At 40.9% G+C, this 23,928-nt stretch overlaps 1 protein-coding gene and 1 pseudogene across 2 annotated transcripts in view; both read left to right on the top strand.

The window, feature by feature from the left end:
* The first annotated feature begins 10,970 nt into the window (after positions 1–10,970).
* Positions 10,971–14,105, top strand: LOC132236112 (protein Jumonji-like; annotated as a pseudogene).
* Positions 14,106–18,592: 4,487 nt separating this feature from the next.
* The window catches only part of PALLD (palladin, cytoskeletal associated protein), a 393,658-nt gene continuing 388,322 nt past the window's right edge, over positions 18,593–23,928 (top strand). For both annotated transcript variants that reach the window (XM_059697670.1, XM_059697669.1), the window contains exon 1: positions 18,593–19,503. In XM_059697670.1, coding sequence (XP_059553653.1) covers positions 18,608–19,503 — 896 coding nt within the window. In that variant the 5' untranslated portion in view covers positions 18,593–18,607. The remainder of the gene's footprint in view (positions 19,504–23,928) is intronic.

Genomic DNA, 23,928 nt, shown 5'->3' with positions numbered 1-23,928 from the left:
GCAGTCTGGTCCAAAAAAGGGGGGGGGGGGAACAACAAACTGATGGCTCTTACATAATTTTCCATTAATATAACAATAAAATCTGTTAGAACATTGAGATGAAAGTTGAGTCATATGCTTAGCACCCATTTATCTTAAATGTAATAATAATGATGTTAATATATTCATAGTTCCTATAGTATTTTTAACCACTTGCCTAATTAATCTCAACAATGCTTTCCATAACTAAGGTAATATCATGGAGAGGTTACTTATTCCTAGAATCTCTTCCACATTCATTTTGACTTAGGATGAAACAGATGCCTTGCTTAATTTTTTATTATGAAATTTTTAAACATCATAGGTACAGATATCAATATAACAGACATTCACATCAATATTAAGATGTAGCAGATGTTACTATATTTCCATATTCCTATCATTACCATTTTTTAGGAAACCAGCACTAGATACATTTGAAGCCTCTGCTCCCTTCCCTGATCCAGGTCCCAGAAATTTCTCCCAGTGCCTCATCTTTTTCATCTTCTGTGCTCTTTAGATTAGAAACTGAGTCAACTCTAATGGTATTATCTAGACCAGTGGTTCTCAACCTTCCTAATGCTGCGACCCTTTAATACAGTTCCTCATGTTGTGGTGACCCCCAAACCATAAAATTATTTTCATTGCTACTTCATAACTATAATTTTGCTACTGTTATGAATCGTAATGTAAATATCTGATATGCAGGATGTATTTTCATTGTTACAAATTGAACATAATTAAAGCATAGTGATTAATCACAAGAACAATATGTAATTATATATGGGTTTTCCGATGGTCTTAGGTGACCCCTGTGAAAGGGTCGTTCGAATCCCAAACGGGTCGCGACCCACATGTTGAGAACCGCTGATCTAGACGAAGGAAGATGCACCACTTCATGTCCAAGTGATCTTACCAGGGAGGTTTTGTGTGTATGATTATTTTCTGCCCCTTAGATTTGGCTCTGCTAACTGACCTGTTCTTGTCATAGCTACTTGTTACTTGGAAGTTCAAAATGTGAAAGTATGTTACAATGAGATTCTACAGAATAATAAAGGGGTTGTGAACAATTTTTCGCAACCATAAGAGGGTCCATACTGGTCCTGAAAAATACTCACTCACCATTTATTTATTTCTTCAACAAATATTTGTTGGATGCTCATGATGGGATAGGCATTGGGCTAAGAACTCAATGCTGCAATGTGTGTAAAATCCATTCCCTGTATGTTTGTCTATTTAATCCTATTATGAACTATGTCTTTAATACACATCATAGTCATATAATAATTTTTAATTAACAACTTGAAGTTAAAAAAAAAGCAGTAGACTCTTCACTCAGTTTGACAAGTGGTTAAATTTGTTAATAGCTGCTGGATTTACTATTTTAGGAGAATCTACCATATGACTCAAAGTTAAATGCACTGAGCTGAAGATTATAGTAAGAAAAGCATTCCTTATGAGCGTCACACTTCCTCCTGAGAACCGCTTACTGTACTTCCAATTGATTAAGAATATGTTAAAAAGAAAGGTGATGAATTTCAGGCACAAAGTCAGGGTGTAGAGCAGTGGTTCTCAACCTTGGCTGCACATCAGAATCCCCTGGGAATCTTTTAAAATCCTGATTTCTGGGCCTCGTCCTCCGGAAATTCTGTTTCTTTGTTGCTAATGTTGTGGTCCCACCCCATAACAAAGAAACAGAATTTCCGGAGGATGAGGCCCAGAAATCAGGATTTTAAATAGATTCCCAGGTGATTCTGATGTGCAGCCAAGGTTGAGAACCACTGGTGTAGAGGAATAAGCATAAATCCTGTGTTTGTTAGATCCACAAAAAATTCTTTCTACCCTAAGCACCTTCAATTTCTAAGAACCCATCCCTCAGACCTGGGGTTGCCTCCCAGCTCACTGCTGGAATTCCTGATGGTGGCAGTCTGAGGAAACATGAGTTCAGTTACCAAATATAGTTGAGTGGAGTAAGAGGACAGATGCGATTCTGAGGCCACAGTTGCCTCAAAGTGACCACGGACCAAGCAGTCTGTCATGAATAGGCAAGGCCAACCTCTGCTCCCCCAGAAAAGAGGAAATGCTCATCTGAACTACCTCACCTTTTCAGAGTCTTCAAAGTAACCAAGGATTGAACAGGTCTGTAAGATGTATCCTAATATACTAACTAGTAGAGCAATATTTGTTAATTTAAAAAAATATATATATGATAGCAGTTTGCCTAAAGATATAATACCACTTAGAAGCTGCAATGATTTTTCTTTCATTTGGAGAGGGAAAGTAATGGGAATTTTGTCATCTTTTCAAAAACAGAATTTATAAGATTTATCTGTGTGCTTTATTTCTACCTTTGCTGTCAAATAATTGCATTCTCTATTAGAACCTTAAGCATGCTAAATTGCTGACACCAATACCAAAAGGATTAAATGTAATTATGGAACCAACATTTGTCAAGATTGTGTATGTATTTTGTTTACAGAATATAAGAATGCAGTTCATTTGAACCTCGCCCATACTTAAGCTAAATACTGATGGCTTAAATGATACACTTTAGCTTTTAGTAACATTTTAAGTTGTTAATTACACTTTCAAGGGTTTTTTTTAAAAAAAATCAGTTGACAGTAATAGCAGACATTTTAAATTATATCTATTCATAAAGCTTACATATTTTTCTGGAAAGATAAAGCTTACTAAAGGAAACTATGATCTAGTAAAATGTAAACATCACAGTGTAAATTTATATCATGTTGTTTTAAATTACACATGAAATTATCTTGAATCCAATACATGAGGTTAATACAAAATGATTTCAGGTTCATAGTACCTTTTCAGATTTGCTAAAAATACTAATTGCCTTTTAGTATGAATAATGTGGTCTTGTGCCTGACAACATAATATTATTCAAAATCTATTTAATCATGTATGTGCAGAAATTCAATTCTTATCACCTGATAAATATGCTTTCAATATTTTCTCCTCAAAGAAAGAACGTAAATGTCCACCTCAATTATTCAGATTTTTTTTAAAATATATTTTATTGATTTCTCACAGAGAGGAAGGGAGAGAGATAGAGAGTTAGAAACATCGATGAGTGAGAAACATCGATCAGCTGCCTCCTGCACATCTCCTCCTGGGGATATGCCCGCAACCCAGGTACATGCCCTTGACCGGAATCGAACCTGGGACCCCTCAGTCCGCAGGCTGATGCTCTATCCACTGAGCCAAACCGGTTTCGGCAATTATTCAGATTTTTAAAATCTGAGTCTCTTTGACAAGTTATTGCTAACAGTAGAGAAGACCTAAGAGATTTCCAAGCTAACCGTTGCTCCATAAATGCATGATTACATATTCCTAGAAAACAAATTAGTCCTCTCGCGTTCTAGTGTCCGATATGGATTAGGATCTATATCCTGGCGACTCTATAATCAGTTCTATTTGAGCTTCTCTTGTTTTTTGCTAAAACTGAGGGTTGAAAAGGTCCTATAGCAACAGAGTAAGTATCTAGATTACACTGGACAATTATAATCACTTAGATTTATCTCATTTTTTAAAAATGTAGAGAGGAAACATTAGTCAGGTTTCAAAATAAATCTGGCACCTTCTTAAGGATATACCGGCTGAAATCTACTTCCAAGGCAAGAGCCTCCACTTCATTAATAATGTGTGTGTGGAGGATATCAAAGGGTATCAAGGTAACTAAGTTGCAGTCAGGAATTTAGGTCATCTAAAGTTCACGGTTGTGTCCTGTTAAATTCCAGCAAAGAAAACAAAGATTGAGGAAAACAACTCTGATTGTAATTTGTAACTGTTAAATCATATTAAAGAGTAGAGAAACAAATTTAGTAAATAGGTTTTGCATTTAGGTGGCAGGAATTAAGCCCTGAATGAAGACAACTGCAGTGGAAATGAATGATTTAAAAGTAAAAATCTAGATATTTGCAACTGATTCAATATGGTGGACAGAGATAATAACATGAAGAGGCTCCCAGGAATAACTCCAAACACCCTCTCTCTGTAAAATACTCTATATATGGCTGTTATGGGGCATTAAATGAGCTATTATATTATGGTCCTAAAACTGAGATAAAATATACTGATTTGGTGAGTATTGAAAACAGTAGAATAAATATGACATATTTTCCTGTAATAACAATTTACTTAAAGATTAATGAAAAAAGAAATCCACATGTATTAATAAGAAATAAATTATAAAAATGTGCATTTCTGCATCTAATATGATTTTAGAAATGTTTTATATTTGACATTTGCTATATGGGGCCCTTAGTGAAAAAGATCATCATAAATAAAAGAGGAAAGAAGAAAGAAAGGAAAGAGGAAGGGAGGGAGGAGGGAAGGAATAAAGACAATTTAGGTGATACAAACTATTTAACACTCCATGAAGCAGTATCTTTTCAGAGAACTGCCAAATAGGGCAAAAGGCAGGAAGCGTTTACAGGATATATAAATTGGGAAAATATCTGGTTGGCTTGGGCCACCTCATTTGGGGTGAGAAGGCACAAGGAGTCAGTATAAAGCCCAGTTGGCTTGGCCTTTGGGATTGGCTGACTGGATAAACTGCTTCTGGTCAAGCAGAGCATTAACAAGGACATGAGAGTTATCTCTAAGTTCATGGGCCAGGGTAGCTCCATCCTGGGTCTTACAGTGGTTCTCAACCTTCTGGCCCTTCAAATCCAGTTCCTCATGTTGTGACCCAACCATAAAATTATTTTCGTTGCTACTTCATAACTGTAATGTTGCTACTGTTATGAATCGTAATGTAAATATCTGATACACAGGATGGTCTTAGGCGACCCCTGTGAAAGGGTCGTTCGACTGCCAAAGGGGTCGCGACCCACAGGTTGAGAACCACTGGTCTAGAGACCGCCCGTGATTCTAAAACAAGAGGAAAAAGAGTTTAAAAACTTTTCAACTTTGGTTTTCATAGTTTACGGTTTATTTTTAAATAGTCTTAGCATTGAATCATTGTACCAACAGTTTTTACTACTATTTTAGAAGTTGTTTGAATATGACAATAAACAAATAAAATTACTAAATTTAAAATCACTCCTAATTTTAGCTCCCCCCCCCCCAAAGAATGGGAAATAAAAAACAAAAGTTTCTCCTAAATGTCCCACCCATCAACCCTGCCCCTGCTTAAGCCCCATCATAGAAGTAATAAGCATTAATTGTTTGGTGCATGTTTTTCCAACCTTTTTTATGTATTTATTCCTAACCATATATACATTTTTAAATGCCTATTGGAATGGTACTACCTGGACTCTCTTAAGTTCCTGGCCCATGGGGTATGGGATATTGTGTGATACTTGGTGTCTGTCAGCCTTTCAGTAACATCACTTTTTCTTTCAAAATTTTCAACGTCTCTACAATGTATTTCACAAACAGATGGCAAAACTTGCCCCATTATCTAACAATGGTTTTGAAAAAACAACTGTGTGGTTAAATATAGGTTTCAACCCTAATTCTACCATTCCCTGACAGCTCAACTTTGTCCAAATCACTGAACATGTTTATGCTACAGTTTGGGTAATGGGAATAATAACAATGAAAATAATGTCTACCCCATCAATTGTTCTGAGAACCAAATAATTTACTATAGTAAACCAGGCAATTCGTAATTCAGAAGCTGTTGCATAGTAAGTCTCAGGGAGGCTAGCTTTTATTGTTGTAATTGAGTTCTTTCTACAAGACTGCTGCGATTTCTTGTGCATGTGCCTTGTCTTCCCCAAGTTCTTCCCAAGTCAGGGAAATATTGGACATTTCAACAGCCTGCAGTGCCCTGCCTCACAGGGATCACAGAGGGCATGACCCACGGTATGTTTTTACTGGCAAAAGAGAGGATTACCCTGGATATCACAGATCTGGTTTTTATAATCATCCTCAACAGTCAGCAACTCTCAAAGCAAATGCTATTCATCATGTCTAAATCTGCCTCTCTATCTTTTCTATTATTTGTATATTTACATATGTATGTGAATTTTATACGACACATTACATATTCAGGAACTCAAAAATAAATGTTTTTCCAACTACTAGGATAACAATGCCAAGACAATGTTTGATAAAATTTTTATGTCACAATGTGTGATATACACACTGAATATAAAATAGTCATTGAAAACTTACATGTTCCATATTCCATAGTAGAACATGAGTCCAACAAAATTCAGATTATATACAATTAGAAATAATATATAAATTAAGTGGCATAAAATTCCTTAAGAATTAATAAAATATGCACAATGTTTCAACAAAATAGGTGACCATGAAATTTTACATTTGAAGTGATATTTGCTTGGGATAAGCCAAGATGCGGATAAGCTCCCTGTGGAAGTTCAAGGTGGAAGGGAGTCTGAACTGCCTTACAGTACTTGCTGGCCCTCCCAAACCTTTGCTTCACTGCATGTTTGCAGGGAACATAGTCAATAATATCATAATAACTTTATACAGCACCAGATGGTTACCAGACTTGTGGTGATCACATTGTAAGGTATAGAAAGGTTAAATCACTATGCTATACACCTGAAACAAATATAATATTGTGTGTCAACTGTACTTTAATTAAAAAAACAACAACAAAAGATTGAGCTTGTCATTATGCATAAATGTCAAAATTCACCTGCAATAATTTGCCTTCATAACACCATGAGGACACCTACAACTGCCTCCATGTTACCATCCAAGAACCTAAAGCAGGTATAACTCTCAATATCAAATACCAGTTCTATTTTTCTCCATCATCTGCCATGATTCAGATACTTTGCTAAGCACTAGCCATCCAAAGACTGTCGCTTGCAGCTCCTGCTTTCAAGGTGTTCACAGTCTAATGGAAAAGGGGCTCTCTAAACCCATATTTATAATTCAGTCAGATGACTTATAATAAATACTGTGCAAAGTGCCATGTTCAGAGGAAGGAGCGGATTAATGCTGACTTGGGAATCGTAGAAAGCACCCAAAAGAAGTGAAATTAAGTAAAGAAGTAAAGTTTTCAAGGATGAACTGGGATTTGAAACAGAAGGGAAGGAAAGAAACAGCATGTGCAAAGCATGCAGACATGAAAGAACATGGCATGTTCAAGGACTGACTGACAAGTAGACCAGTGAGGCATGACTGCAACATGGGTCAGAATGACAATGGAGTATGAGGCTGGAGAGCCTACATCAGAGCAGATCGCCCAGAGGCACACAGATGACCTGCATATGCTGCTTTAGACCTTCTCTCATCAGCCCAGTGCGGCGGCGGCGGGGCGGGGGGGTAGGCACGGGGACTACTAGGGGAAAAATACCAAAGGAGTGACATGACCAAATTTGCAAATATGATCATTCCTACCATTTCAGATATACAGTTATTTGTTTAAAGTATTTCAATAGCAATTATCATGTTCCTCCTTGTGTTTGTCATTTTTACTCTTGTCTGATCCCTCTAATCTCTCCTACTGGATAATAACATCATTAAAGGAGACAGACTATGCCTGGCTCATCTCTGCCCTCCTTGACGCTTCCCTTGCACCTCGTAAGTGATAAAACAGTGGTTCAACCGAGTTCATGTTCCACTTATCATTCCAGAAAAGGCAAGTGGCAGAAAGAAAGAATGACTCTAAAATGAGCAGAGCCAAAGAAGAGCCATTTCTCCCCTGGTGAAGAAGCTAGAACTACACAAATTTCAAGAAATTAGAAAATAGTTGCTGCTTATAAGAGTTTTAGGGGAAGTGACAATTGGGCTAAATTATTAATGATGAAGATGATGAAGACCCAAAGGAGAAGAAGACTAAGAAATGAGTTTCCAGGCGATTCAAATTCCTTAGGAGAAGAGGGTAGAGGGAAGGGGCACAAAAGTTTTAAAGATGTAGGAAAATATTCCTCCTCAAAATTTCAAAATCTTACAATTCCACTTGCTAAAATGGAACACTTTAATGTTTTGGGCATTTACCGCCCTTCCTCTTTACTCATTAAAGACTGAATAACTAGCTCTTTTTTAATGTATTTCATTTCTGCCTCTATCACACCAGCCTAGAATTGCCCAAAGCACTGTTTGAAATAAAACATGAAATCTCAGGGAAATGATGATGTTTGCAGTAGTATTTCTTTTGATAATGATCTTTTTATTTGGGGGCTGTTGACTGACACAGAAATCTCTGACGCACAATTTTCCAGTGAGTGTGGGCCACCTGTAAACCTCCCTTGTCCACACATTGAATGAGTATTTTCCCTAGACGACATGCATGTTCTAGCAGCAATAGCTGGGTTGTAAATTAAACCCGAACCATATATGCCATAGAGCTATTATTTTTTTTCACTATGCAAGCAGTTTTTAAGCTACACCTAATCCTGACAACTGGATCCCATCAGATGGCGCCTCTTTAAACCCAAAATATAAGTTAATAAGCAGGTGATTTAATCTGCCTCCGGCAAACACTCCCTATTTAAAAGAAGAACTGGAAATTGCTTCATCATTCAGAATTTTGCTAAGCTTCCTCATGTAATGTTTTTCATGAAGTTTTAAGACGTATCAGATTATGTTCACTTTACATGAAATATAATTAATAGCAGAACTCTGATTTTTGACCCACAACTTAGTCTGATATATTGCTTAGAGTGCCTGGTTGTTAGAACGATAAGTCAATGGTAGTAAACTGTGTGGTTAAGATCATGAGCTCTGGAGTCACTGTCTGGGTGTGAATCATGGTTTTTTTTAACATTTTCTTCTTTCCTTCTTTCTAAACTGGAGCATATTGTGAGAATTTGAAATGAAACAATCTACAAACTACATAGTGGCTCTTGATACAATGCCTGCCTCATGGTTAGCTGTTCATTGTTAGCTATTATCATTGTCATGATCATATTATTAGTGCTTGTGTGTTATATGAATTCATTAAGAAGCTGATGTTCCATAGCAGGGGTTGGCAAACTTTTTTCTGTAAAAGTCTGGATAAATATTTTAGGCTTTGTCGATCATACAGTCTCTGTAGCAACCACTCAACTCTGACATTGTTCCACAAAAAGAGTCAAAGATAGCCACACTCTAAATTCAGTCAGAAGTCAAAAGGTTCTGCCTCTAAAATGATCCAGTCAGACATTTCGTTGTCTTAATACATCTTTCCAGATCAATCATTTTCATTATACCTTTTTTTGTTTTCACTATGTCTTTAGTCTCTTCATCTCTTTATATTCAAATTCCTACCTATGAATTCCAATCCAGCATAGATTTTAGAACCCACCCCTGTCTTGCAATATTTTCAACAGTCTTGTCTATTTCCTTTCCATCTTACCTGTGTGCCGATATCTGGGTGATCTACCTCCATATCCGCACCGGGACTGCTGAACTCTGGTGGAGGGAAGTGCCTGATCACACAGATTAATGACACTACAAATACATTACATCTAAGTTCAAATAACCCCTCACCTATATATATCCTTAAGGAAATTTCTCCCTCTCTATAACAACTATTTTAAATTGTCTCCTGTCCCTGTAAATTTCCAAAAGCACAGAAGCCTCAAGATAGGATCTCTCTTTCTTTCAATTACAAATCTCTCTCAATCTCTCTCTCTCTCTCTCTCTCTCTCTCTCTCTCTCTCTCTCTCTCTCTCTCTCTCTCCTCTCATGCTATATTGCTTCTCTTCTTTGACAATGGAAGAACTGTCCCCTTCCAACCTGAAGCCATCTCTCTCTCTATATATATATAAAAGATTAATATACTAAGTGTCCATCTGACTGCTAGCTATGATGCACATTGACCACCAGGGGGAAGATGCTCAACACAGGAACTGCCAAGCTGCAGTGACTTGGCAGCAGCGGTTCTCGGGTGACGCACCCCGGAACCAGAGAGGAGGGAACCTGATTCCTTGCAGGGCCACACAATTCCACCTATTGCTAGGACACTGTTGGTCCCGAATCTGGTTTACTGAACACTTGGGTTTGCGTTCCACACCCTGTACAACAGCAACTTTGCAGAGTGCCCTCACACACTCCAGGACCCCTTGGGGATGTCGGAGAGCTGGTTTCAACCAGATCCCCACAGGCCAGGCTGAGGGACCCCAGCTGCCAGAGGAACCCCGCTCACCCTTCAAGCCATGGCGCCACTCCAGGTGCTGCCGGCTGGCCAGAGAGGGACCACAGGAGGTTGGCTCCAGGGTGGGTCTGGCCCATTTAGCCCAGTCCCGCCCCACTGGGGGGAGCAGGCCTAAGTCAGCAATTAGACATCCCCCAAGGGGTCCTAGACTGTGAGAGGGCATAGGCACAGGGGGGAGGACTCCCCCTCCCCCTGCACACAAATGCCATGCACTGGGCATCTAGTGGGCTAATAATTCCCAAACCAGCTCTGTTTTCCCTTCTCGGGGCTCTGGACCACTATCTCAAATTGCCTTCCAGTATCAGCACCAGAGTTCCAGAGTTCCCTCAGATGTGAAAAGTGCAAGTCAAAATTAAGCTGCTTTTTTTTCTTCAAAACTTGCTCCCCCCACTTGTATTAGGTGAGTTATTGGCACCATCCACCCCATTGTCTGAGTAAGAAATCTATAATCCTGCCTCTGCATCATCTCTTCGTTCAATCAATCGTCAACTTCTGTCCTTTCTATTGTCTATGAATTGGTTGAGTCCTCTGTTTTCCGCCTCAGTGTCACCTGTTCACACTTCCATCATCTTTTTTATCTACTATCAATTGTGTTCCTTAGTTGCAAACAACAGAAATATTCTTTGGCCAACTTGAGTGCAAAGATATTTATTAATAGGAGTTGTGGCAACTCACAGAATGAAGCCAGGAATCTATGCAGGAAGCAAGACCGTAGAACTGTGCCACAAAAGGGCTCCTGTGTGTCTATCCCTGCTGCCAAAGCTGAAGAGTTCACACCACAGCTTCCATCTCCAACCCCGGATACCCCCTTGCACAGCTGCCACTGCTGCCCTGAACACTCCATGGTGCTGCCTCTGTTGTCACCATGTGTGTCCAGCTGTCAGAAAGGTTTCACCAGGGATCCTGCTTCCGAGTCCAAGAGATGGATGCAGTTAATTGCCAAGGCCAGGCCATGTGCCAAGACTTATGCCCAGGCTCCAAGGTGCTGGGGAAGCAAATATTTGGAGATTTTACATCCCGTTCCGATACAGAAACTCAGTTTCTCAATGAGGCTCATAATATGAGGAATTATCCAAAACAAGGTTCAGATGGTGGGCAATCAAAAATAAAACAGTGAGAAACACACACAACCCCAAACTACTACAGACGCCTCCTCTTCCCCTGACTCTGTCTCCTGCTCAGGCTCTAATCAATATTGTTTCTTAATTGCAACTCTGGGATGTTTTTCACAGTCTTCTTTTGTCTCCTAACTGTGCATAGGATAAAATTCAAGCTCTTCGCATGGCTTCAGGCCCTCTCTGACCCACTCCTGCTTTCTAACCTCATCTCTGGCTATTTTCCCCATCTCCAGGTGATTGCTGTTTAACGGAACCTCTCTGAGTTATCTGAATCTGCCATACTTTCTCGGGGATGCAAGACTGTACATTCAGGCCCTGCATAAGGGCATTTTGGTCCATGACAGACCCCGAAGTGGTCCCATAGGACTAAAATGGAGCTGAAAATTTTCTATGGCCTAGTGATGAGGAAAGCTGTCATAAAGTCTTAGTGTTGTAGCTTTAAGGCATTACTGTTTTTCCCGGGATCTCAGTCAATCAGTAGTAATTGGCTAGAAATGCCTGGGGCACTCACCTGGGCCCCTTAAGTTTCCCACAGACATCTCTTCTTTCCAAGCACATTATACCTGGCCCTAGCCTGGGGGCGGGGGGGGGGAGGGGCGGGGGGGAGGAGGTGTTCAAAGACATTTATTTATATATTTTTTAATCCTCATCTGAGGATATTTTTCCATTGATTTTTAGAGAGAGTTGAAGGGAGAGGAAGAGACAGAGAGAGAAACATCAATGTGAAAAAGACACGATTGACTGCCTCCTGCATGCACCCCGACCAGGGGATCCAGTCTGCAACCCAACTACACGCCCTTGACCCTTGACCGGGAATCAAACCCAGGACCCTTCAGTCTGTGGGCCAAGTCTCTATCCACTGAACCAAATGGGCTAGGACCCCTGTAGTTCTTATTACGACTGCAAGACACCCTTCTGTGATAAACTAGTAAGAAACTTAGAAGAAAAAAGAGTTTATGACTTAGAGGGGCACAAAGCCAGTTCTTAAATAGAGGGCTGGGGCGAGGGGGGGGAATGATTTAGGTGTGGGTGCCTAGTGTTTGGAGCACTCACTCTTTATTGGTGACTTTAAAACATCAGGGCAAGAATTTAAAGCATCGGAAGAACAACAAAAAAAGCAACCCAAATGGTCAGTTATCGAATTCAGCCAACAACTAAAACAAAGGCGCCTCAGTCACAGGAGGAGGCACCTGGCTCTTTAGTCCTGTGGCTGTCCTCAGCAACTTCCACATGTGTGTATATATATAAGGGAAGGCCTGTTTCTTTAAGAACTTTTCATGGAACAGCAAGAAACACCATGAGCATGTGCCTCGTTAAGGAGCCCGCACCAGCTGAAATTAAGTAAAACTGGCGGTTCATGGACAAGAAGGCCTGCCACGTGACAGTGTACTGTGAGGCATGCTGGACATCAACACACATCACACTAGGGCAGTGGTCGGCAAACTGCGGCTCGCGAGCCACATGTGGCTCATTGGCCCCTTGAGTGTGGCACTTCCTAAGCCTTCAGAGTACCCTAATTAAGTTAATAACAATGTACCTACCTATATAGTTTAAGTTTAAAAAATTTGGCTCTCAAAAGAAATTTCAATCGTTGTACTGTTGATATTTGGCTCTGTTGACTAATGAGTTTGCCGGCCACTGCACTGGGGGGAAAACCAGAACTATTCAAGGTCATCCCCGATGACACAGGGTCACGTCCGCGCTGTGTCTGGAATGACAAAAATGTATACACACTTTAACAGCTGATAACTCACTTAATTTTCAATCCTTTTCAGGTTTAACTAATTTGAAATAATGGGTAAAGCCTGACTAAGCTTTGAACAAAAAAAAATTTATCCCAAAGTGTCACCAGACTATTTATTATGGGGACACATAAAAGATAATGTTTATGGTACAAAACCGGCGACAGTCAACGAATGCCACACAAAAAATCAACAAAATTATTCTTGATGTTTGTGATTCCATTGCTTCGGTTTATCAGCAGTGCCTTGACCAAAACAAACAAACAAAAATTTCTCTAAATGCTTTTAAATTTTGAAAATGAACTGTATGTTAATAACACTGACTTTATAATCATTCAAAGTGTGTATACATTTTTGGGACCTTCTGTATCGACATGGTCTTTTGTACCTCATGCCGGACTCAAACCCCAAAACCACCTTCCCTGGGTTTACTACTTACACACTGGTGCTGCCCGCACTGGGCACTGCGTTCCTGCCGAGGAAGAGAAAAAGCTCCAGGACGTGGGCCACACCCTGCCGCAAGCCAAGGGGACCCCAAGGCTGCAGGCGCTGGAAAGCAAAGCCATGGTCTCCCCAGACAGGCCGTGCAAAGAGGGCATCAGGGTGCACAGGGCTCTGCGGCTGAGCCACCGCTTCATCGATTGCTTCCCAGGATCCTTTGTGTCCCAGGCGTGCCGCAGCTGCAGCGCCTCTGACACCGCGCACGTGGCCACCGCCCAGGGGATAAGCATGCACTTCCAGATGCGCAAGGACATGAAGCCCCGCCTTCCAGCAAGGCCATTCATTTTCCATGGAGACATTACTGTACCTCATTGGACAGGCAGAAGCAAAAAGGGAAAACGGCTCCACTCTTAATACCATCTTGGCCCCTTCGGGAGGAGCTGAGGGTTGCAGAGCTGCGGCAGGGGAGGCGGCTGTTGGAGGCTGGCCTCTACTCTCTGGCAGCCGCCAGCAACAGCGATGTGGCGGATGGGAAGAAAAAGCCTCGGAAGAAAAAAGTTGCAGTTGGAGACTTCAGACAGGAGGTGCCAGATCTACCGGTGCTTGTGATATCTGTCCACGGTGGAACAGGAGGATAAAAATGCGATTGTGCTCTGCCAGGGGTGTGCTCTGTGCCCCGTTGTCCCTTCTAGATGCTAACATAGCACTTTGTTCTCTCGCCACAGCACTTGACACACTACTAAAGCATACATGTTTATTACTTATTTGCGTCCTTTATAGACTATTAAGTTCAATGAGGGCAGAAACCTTGTCTTTTCCAAATTATAGCTGAGTGCCTAGCACACTGCTTGGCATGTCCTCCTAGATACTCCACAAACATATCTTGAATGGGGAATTCTCTTCTATGTGGTCTATCTATTCCAGAGTCTGTTTCAAAAGTTAATCACTTCAGAATCAAAGGTTTTGTTCTCAATATTTACCTGGACTTTCAGCTTAGCTCCAGGTGCAGTTGACACAAAATCGTTAGATAGGACAAGGGTCTCAAGGTTTGGACCATTCTTACTAAAGGCTATTTTTGCTAAAAGTGAAAAGGTAACACGGTATTTTGCAGACCAGCTGTAAGCCAGATAAGCTGAAAGGAACACAACCTGATAAGTGTAGCCAACTTCAAAAAGAAGAAATCAACATGTAATTGACCAAATAGTGTATACCAACAATGGCTAAGCCTCCTTCTGGGAGGCAGAGGTGTGGATATGAATTCCTTGTCTCCTTTTTTTGCTGCAAGAAAATTAAACTACCTTGTGACAACCATGTCTTGATTTTTAATAGCGCACCCCAAGTGGTGAACCCCTTGAGTTCAGTACTAAAATGTTCCCCAATCTCTATCAGTACTGAGTTCGGTAGAAAAAAAATATATGAAAACAAAACATACTCAAATATTCAAAATACATTGAATATAGCTATTCTCCATATATAGGCTATATTTAACGAATTATTGAGGAATCGGAACGGTTCCATCGGGGAACACAGACTGATCAAAGGAATCAGAGTAATGTTTGGGTTGATAAAGAGGCGGACAATGATGAGACCACTCTAACGGATTTATAAGATTTACTTGGACAACAGTGGGAAATATGGTTCAGTGGGTAGAGTAGGACTAGAATGTAGACAATCTCATAATTCAGGCTCAACCAAGTGAGTCATCTTTCTAAGTGGACGTCTACAACGCAAGTGTAATATTCAACTAAAAGAGATATGGTGGGCTCCTAATGAGCTTCAGGATCTCTGGTTACAAACCTTCTGCTGTATTAGTAGATTCCGTGAATCATCCTTATGTGGCAGCAGGTCCTCGAGGTGCATTTCTGGGACCTTCTATGTAATGCTTTTTGAGAGTAGAGACTTTCAGGGGCAAAAAAAATGCAAGCTGACTCTCTTGGGTCATGTGAGAGAAAATAACATCAACACTAATAAAAGAGAAAAATGGTAATTGGCGTACGACACTACCCTTTTCATTGGCTAATCAGGGCTATATGCAAATTAACTGCCAACTAAGATTGGCAGTTAACTGCCAACAAGATGGCAGTTAATTTGCATATGTAGGCACAATGCAGGGAGGCAAAAGGGAAAGCAGGAAGAAGCCCCCTGCCACTACAGTGATCGGAAACCCAGGGGGGAGCTAAGAGCTGGGGGGCAGGGCAAAGGTGGCCCTGGGGCCGCCTTTGCCCTGCCCCCCAGCCATGATCGGAGAATCAGGTGCCTTTGCCGCCCTGGCCAGTGATAGCAGGAAGTAGGGGTGGAGCCAGCGATGAGAGCTGGGCACGGTCGAAGCTGGCAGTCCCAGGAGCTAGGGGCCCCTTCCCTGGGCCTAAAGCGAAGCCCACGATCGCGGGGCCACTGCAGCTGCGGGTCCCCGCTGCCTGGGCCGGACGCCTCAGCCAGAGGCATCCTGCAGGGGCAGGGGCGGAGCCCGCGCGATCGCAGCACCCCCCGCTGCCACTGCAGGTCCCCGCTGCCCAGGCCGGATGCCTAGGCCAGAGGCGTCAGGCCTGGGCAAGGGGCCGATCCTGCGATTGGAGGGTGATGGGGGTCAACGCCTGAGGGCTCCGAGTATGTGAGAGGGGGCAGGCTCGGCTGAGGGACACTCCCCCTCACACACACGCAGTGCACGAATTTCGTGCACCGGGCCCATAGTTACACTTAATAAAAGAAAATCTCATTACTCTAGGCCAGTGGTTCTCAACCTTGGCTTCACATTAGAATCACCTGGGAATCTTTTTAAAATCCTGATTTCTGGGCCTCACCCTCCGGAAATTCTGTTTCGTTGTTATGGGGTGGGGCCACAACATTAGTAACAAAGAAACAATTTCCGGAGGTTGAGAACCACTGCTCTAGGCAGAATCCCTAGATGGGAAATAGCTTCTAAACAAGCAGTTCCATTCTAGCCTCACAAGGCATGGTTAACTTCCGAGAACGAATGTCTCACCAAGTTCACTCCCACCCAACTTACAAAGTTGAGTTTCACCACACCCAGCAAGCCTCCTTTTATTGATTTCCAGACTCAACTGTGAGGCAAAAGTACTTAGGAAGTTTTCTAGAGTTTTTTTTTTAAAGACTAGTTTATTGATTTTTAGAGTGAGGAAGGGATAAGAGAGCAACATCGATGCAACATCAATCATATCCCTCTGGGCATGCCCTCTACAGTGGATGGACTCACAATCCAGGCATGTGCCCTGACCTGGAATCCAACTAGCAACTTCTTAGTGCATGGGATGATGCCCAACCAACTGAGCCACACCAGCCAGGCCAAGTTTTCTAGGTCTTCCCTCTATCATTCTATGAACAATATGTAGAAAAAAGGGCAGTACACTTAGAGTAATGAGAGAGTCAATGCCTCACAATATTTAGCTCAAAATGCAGTGGAAGTTAAATTAATGCCCAATTATTTGGCAGGTGTCGAAACACCTTTTATTTAATGCTGGTAACATTCCTGTTCAGGGCACATAGTTCTCTCACATGTGTTTGACGGTAAGATAGGCTCGCATGGCAAACAAGCTCTTTTCCTTTTCCTTTGACACCCTAACCAAATTCTAGGTTATTTATATATTATTTGTTTAATGTATTCTCCAATCCCCCATCTTTACCATACCACATGACTTTTACCTCTTTAAATATAAGGATTGTGTTAGCCATCTGGATCAAGGGTAGGCAAACTTCAGCTGCTATACCAAAGCCATCCTACCATCTGTATTTGCATGGCCTGCAAACTAAGAATATTTTTACATTTTTAAACTGTTGTAAAAAAATCAAATTCAAAAGAAAAATGTGTTTGACACATAAAACATAAAATTCAAATATCAGTGTCCATAAATAAAGTTTTATTGCCACACAGTCATGCTTATTTACTTATGTATTTCTATGGCTGTTTTGATATTCCAATGTCAAATTTAAGGAGTTACAATAGAGACAGTACAGTCAAAAGTATTTACTATCTGGCTTTTACAGTTTGCCAATCCCAGTTAGAGCATGACTACACCTCTAGCGCCTGAAACTTTATAAGTGATTATTAACTATGTGTTAAATTAACTGTTGAATTAGTGAATATGAAAGCACATGGCTGAACAAAGAAAAGGATGAAACAATAAGGTTTCAAATATTTCATTGAAAGCTTAAAATAAATGATGATTGGAATCAAAATGTATTTTGTGTTTATTTTATAAACAGGGTCAAATTTACTAAAAATATCAGTAAGTTACTAATCTCCTAACATTAACATAATTAGAGTTTTCATAAGGCTTATAGAGGAATGGGAAGGGAAGGAGGCTCTGAGAATGCCCTACTACACTCATAGTCACTTATAGCGCCTACTACAAATACCATCTTCTTGAATTATTCAATGCTGGTTAGTAACATACTCAATATTCACTTGCAGGGCAAATATTAAATTAAGATGGTAAATACAAGTACACTTAATGTTTCTTAGTTAATAGAACAGATTAAAATTGTTTTTCAAACACTACAGTTGACTCTTGAACAACATGGGGGTTATGGGAGCCAACACCTCTCCTCTTTTGGAGTTGAAAATTCGTAAATAACTTTTGACTTCCCCAAAACTCAACTCCAGCTGGACCTTTGCATCAGGGGACTCTACCAACCATGGGTAGAAAACAGTCTTTTCCAGTCCGCAGCTGCGAATCTGCTTTTGGGAATCTATAGTTGGGAATCACCTACAGCTGGGAATGAGAAAAAGCTGTTTTCCACCACAGGTTTGTTCAATCTGCAAATGCCAAACTGAGAATAGGTAGGGCAGGCCGTATTTAAATGGAAAAACAAAACAACAACAAAAAACACTCAGTTCAACCCCATGTTGTTAAAGGGTCAACTGTATACAGGGTGTCCCCCCCAAGGAATGTATGCACACTTTAACAGCTGAGAGCTCAATTTTTAAAAGGAAATACATTTTAATAAACTCTGCCTTTATAATTATTCAAAGTGTAGGTATACATTTTTGGGGACCCCCCCCCATTGGTTTACCTTAATGTTTCTCCCAATTTGTAAATTAGTAGTATTAGGATGACACACACAAAACATTACTGCTCACAGCAATTCTGTGTACGTTGTCTTTCAGAACAGAAGTAACCTGATTTCCAGTGTCTCTGGCCTTCCTGTGGAAAGCAGACAGGGTGTATGAAGACTATTCAAATATGTCAGAGACTTCCTCCCATGACTCCTTCTATGATTCCCTATCAGACATGCAGGAAGAAAGCAAGAGTGCTGACTTCTTCCCTGGGCTCTCCGCTTTCCTCAGCCAGGAAGAGATCAACAAGAGCCTTGACCTGGCCCGGAGAGCCATAGCCACCTCCGAGACAGAAGACTGTGACTCGGAGAAGGAGATCTCGCAGATTTTCAGCACCTCCCCTGCAGGCCTCTGTGAACACCCTTCCCTCAAGGAGACCAAATCCGGGGAGCCCACCTCCTCGGAAAGACCTCCGGATAACAGGCCAGAGCAGACTGAGGGGCTCTCCTCCCAGGGCGCCAAGAGGAAACCTGCCCTCTCACCCCTGCTCGCCAGACCCAGCTACATCCGGAGCCTCCGAAAGGCTGAAAAGCGCGGTGCCAACACTCCGGGCGCAGGTGGAAAGCCCACACCGGCTTATCAGCGTGAGCCTGGCCCCCAGAGCCAGCTGTGCGACAAGGCGGCTAATTTCATCGAGGAGCTGACATCCATATTTAGAGAAGCGGCCAAGCCGAGAAACAGGAGCCCAAACGGGGAGTCCTCGTCACCAGACAGTGGGTACCTGTCTCCCAAAAATCAGCCGTCAGCCCCGAGGAGTGCCTCTGCCAGCCAGAGCCCCACCGAGGACCAGCAAGAAATGGAAGCGGAGGTCAAGTTGCCCGAAGCCAGGCCCTGCTACCCGGCAGACCCGGACGAGGCGGTGCCGGGCGGTAGCATCCCTCAGCCCCAGCCCCAGCCCCAGAGCGCACCCCACTTCTCCTCGGCCCCTCGCTTCATCCAGAAGCTGCGGAGCCAAGAAGTGGCAGAAGGAAGCAGAGTTTATTTGGAGTGTCGAGTCACTGGAAACCCAGCTCCTCGAGTCAGGTAAGAATGTTTTAATGTTGAATGGTCAAATGAGTGGTGTTGAGTTTTGATTTTGCTTTAATGTGGGAGGAGAAGAGGGTTCCTGTCTGGTTAGCCCTCTGGAGCCTGAGGTGTTGTTTTCAGGTACCTGCAGGGCGAAAGCCATCCCATAATTGCAAATACTGTTGACCTCCGTGTCCCTGGTGGGTGGGATATACTAGTATTTGTTGTCATGAACCACCTAATACCTGGGGAAGGCAAAGGACTGGACAGGCATAGAGAGTACAAACAGTTCGTTATATTGGACTCTGGAATTCATAACAGCCAGGGAAACTTAAAATGTGCAACTGAGTTACGTACTGTGAAAGGTGTGGGCCTGATTTGAATGAGTTGCTGAAGATGGCTGACGGTGTGGCTAAAGCTCCGAGTTGTCTGGGGATACACAGACGAAAGGCACAGGTGTACCGAGGCCAAGCACAAGAATAGAAACTGAGTGTATAATCTGGTGTAAGCCTGGGCTCAATTGGCACATTTTCACTTAAGATAATCACTCCCACACGCCTTTGTGCAAGCAAAGAGGGCAGAACGTTCCTAACAAAATTAAACCAAAGTGGGAGCGCTTCAGCTCTGTTATTCGCGCACAGGCTGCACACACTAGAGCCTGGGGCCCAGAAAAGAGTAACAGTTACAAGAGCGTGCAGTTAGTTGGCATCAATAAGCACATCGCCATGTCCATTATAATTTCTATAAATTCTTCCTCCTTCATTGCAGAGTTTATACCTTTTGTGCAAAAGGTTAAGAGGAGGGATCCTGGAGTCAGACTCCAGGGTTTCCAGTCATGGCTCCACCTTTTGACCAAGTAGGCAAGTTATACTCTGGGACCCAGTTTCTTCATCTGTGAAATGGAAATCCTAGTAATACCTACCGAATTCTATTTCATGATGCCTAAATACAATAATATGTGAAAGAGTAAAATAAGGCCTTGCACTAGTGGCTCTACATTGGCATCACCTATTCTTTTTATTATTTCTCAGTTCTTAAGTTCATGTGCCAAAATAAAAGTAACATTTCAAGCTAGGATTATGCTGTAAAAAAAAATAAGCCATTTATTTTCAAAGTTTTGCTTTTATTAATGAGAAGTGTTTTACCAAAACTACATAAATATTAAAAAGTAAATTCAAAATTATGAAATTTGGAGAAATTATAAAGGACATCATTGTCTAAAATGCATTGATATAGTATTTCACAAAACACAAACTTTATTCTTCAACCTATAGCCACTAATAGATACTTTGCTAGAGTTGTTTGTTTGTTTTGGCAAATCATTGCTCACAAAAATGGTGTAAGTATTAGTATAACTGGCTAAAAAGTGGTATAATTAGAGGCAGGGAATTTTTTTCTCAACCAGTTTGTTCAACTAATTCACAGTAAGTCAATTTTTACAGTAATTTGACTATATTTCTTTTAGAAACTGACAGCAGGGGGCAGTAATAAACTTCTTAATGGGTTCATTCAATTAAATATGTCATCCTAAATTCTGTCATTTTAATACTTATCTTTTCCATTAAAATATGTCTTATAGTTTTGTCAAAATCAGGAATAAAATTGAGTATTTCTTTTGGATTCTATTTAAAATTTTTTAAAACCCACTAATCTTGGGAACAAATCATCCTTCATTAGAAATATAGTCACATGTCAAACAGTTCCACAGGTTTTCAAACTACATCTGACTCCATTTACATTTACCTCCAAAATAGGCCCCTTCCAAATGTATTACCAGGGCAAGTAAGTATACCACTCCCTTTCAAAAATGACAAAAATCAACCCATTTGACATCAAAGGATTAATTCAACTGTACCAAAGTTCACGTAACCATTTGGTAATTTGAGGGGCCACCAAATTCATGTGTCTGCCTCTCTTTTCTTTATGGAAACAGGGAGGCATTAGTTTAATGAGTAGCTACAGAATTATTAACTAGTTTTCTCTGGTCATCTCTCTGTCCACCAAAGCCCAGGGCCAATGTTCATTAGTCATTACAAGTTGTGCAATTCTTGAGTGATTAAGTTTTGATGAGAATGCTCCATTGTGTAAATGACCATAGTTAGCTGATCATTTTTATATCCTTCTGAGTTTGGGGGTGTTGGGGGGTTTTGGATGGTTTTCGTTTGTTTGTTTGTTCAGTTGGTTGGTTGGTTGGTTGGTTTTTGAGGGGCAAAGTAAATGTGCATTGGATTCTCTTAATTTCTGTTCTAAAGATACTGGTCATGCCATGGATTTGTAAGTGCACCAAATGCCTAAGAACATTCACTGAGTTCCTTTTCTGCGTGAGACATGGCAGTCTAATGAGAAAAATCATCTTTGAAGGAAATTTTGTGTAAGGAAGACCTTTAAGAGTTGCTGCACTGGGGCATTTTAGAACCTGACCCATACTGACCTGTTCAGGGGCCTAGGAAGTAGAGATTAGGTAGACCTATTGGTTAGTAGGCCACCTCCGAAGGTCCCAGAAGCAGGTGACAGAACTTGTGGGGAAAGGCCTCTATAAGCAGAGGCCCAGCAGACCCTGGCTATTCATTCAATGTTGAGAAGTTGGCAGCTGTACGGGAGGTGAGTGAGGTGTGTGTGGTGCAGTTGTCATTGGTAAAATCCAGACTTACTTAAAAGTAATGCACCACAGGAAAATATGGAAGCAGGTATCAGGTTGCAGATACAGGGAGGGGACTGGAGCACAGGGAGAAAATTCTGCCCTTTAAGCATTTAGATAAGTAAAGGGCAAGGCTACCTACTGATTCAAAAGGACAGAGCAGGAAGTAGAGACTTAGACATGACTAAATGAGGCAGGACTTTAGTGACTAAACTTGTGCTGGGTCCAGAATAGGGAAATAAATTGCTAGACTGGCAAGGCTGGGCTACTATGCTGCTGGTCTGTAGTTTCTTAAATTTTGCCTAAATAGAAAGCATTTGGTCTGGGAACCTGGACATAGTGAAACTCACAGATGTAGATGAAGTAGCCCCAGCTAAAGGAAAGATTAATGGGAACAGTAGGATCAAAGCCAGGCCAGTCATCTCAAGACATTTCTACTTTATGTACAATCACTTCACCTGCCCAGAAATATAACTGGCACAAGATACCAGCTATCATCATAAATAGGACTGAAAAAATTCTATTTTCCTCCTCTGTTCTTGCATAGTTCCAACAAAAACTCAACAAAAGAGAGGAAAACTGATGGAAGAAAAGCTTATATGTAATTGAAGTTATATACAATTCAGATAACACTCAGTTACATACAATTTAGACACTATTCAAATTATAGGCAAATTATTTGTTGACAATTTTAATTATTACATTAAATTTTTCAAAGTCAGAATTTCCCTACATCACTCACCTTTCCTGTTCTCAACTTTAGTTAGTTGGGGAAAAATTCATAAAGGATTTTAGTTTAAAATTACCTATAGTAATTTATAAAAATAAGGCCTTATGTTTTCAGTTTATACTTAATATTTTATTCTGGTAACCATATGTTTTAAAGCATGTAAATAAAAGGAAACTAAGATTTAAATTATTTGCCTAGTAACAGAAAATAATTATTAGTTGTAGAGACTGGACTATAACTCAGGTTTTCTGATTCCTGATCTTGTCCTGTAGTGATTCCAAGAAGATTTAACTACTGTCACTGTTGTTTTGCTGCTTGTGCAAGGCTTACTGACAAGCTCCAGAAATAAAGATAAGTGGAATGGATATGTTAAAAAATCTCTTAGGATTGGAATTCATGTTCTGGATATCTTTAAAGAAATGGAGTCCTAATAATCTCCCTGATATTGTTCTATATTTAAAGAACATAGCAATTTACAGTTTCTCTCTCTAATAAGTTAATACTATAAAACAATTCAATCACTCATGTAACTAACTCCAAACAAAACATCATTTCTAATTTATGAACAGTAGTCCAAACCATCCTTATATTCAAATTACATTGTAAGGTAAATATGAACATACTCCTATTTTAAACACCCACTCTTTGCAGTAAAAATGGGATCTAGCAATAGTCCAGCCATGTTTAATATTCTAAGTATAATTACTCATAGCTAATCATAACATGCCTATTAGGTTGTCATTATTAGTTCAGGAAAGATTCAATTAATGTACCTATAAAAGCAATTAAATTATTTCATTTTATAATCAAAACTCAGCATGTCCAATGTCTCCAATTAGTTTACATTAGCGAGACTTTGATCATCATCAAAGGCCAGAGCAAGAAGATTAGCCATATCAAAACTGCAATGCTCTCTGTAGAAATTTCCATCTCCCCAAAGAAAATAGAAATATATACAGGCTGCCAATTCACTTTTCTTACTAATGTCATGTGGTATATGTGGTACCTGACCGGGTATCAAACCATGACCTTCTGGTTCATACGTCGACACTCAACCACTAAGCCACGCTGGCTG

Source organism: Myotis daubentonii, chromosome 5 (assembly GCF_963259705.1).
Source record: "Myotis daubentonii chromosome 5, mMyoDau2.1, whole genome shotgun sequence".
NCBI lineage: Eukaryota > Metazoa > Chordata > Mammalia > Chiroptera > Vespertilionidae > Myotis > Myotis daubentonii.
The sequence above is the reverse complement of the archived record's forward strand: the minus strand, read 5'-3'. Positions and strand labels throughout refer to the sequence as shown.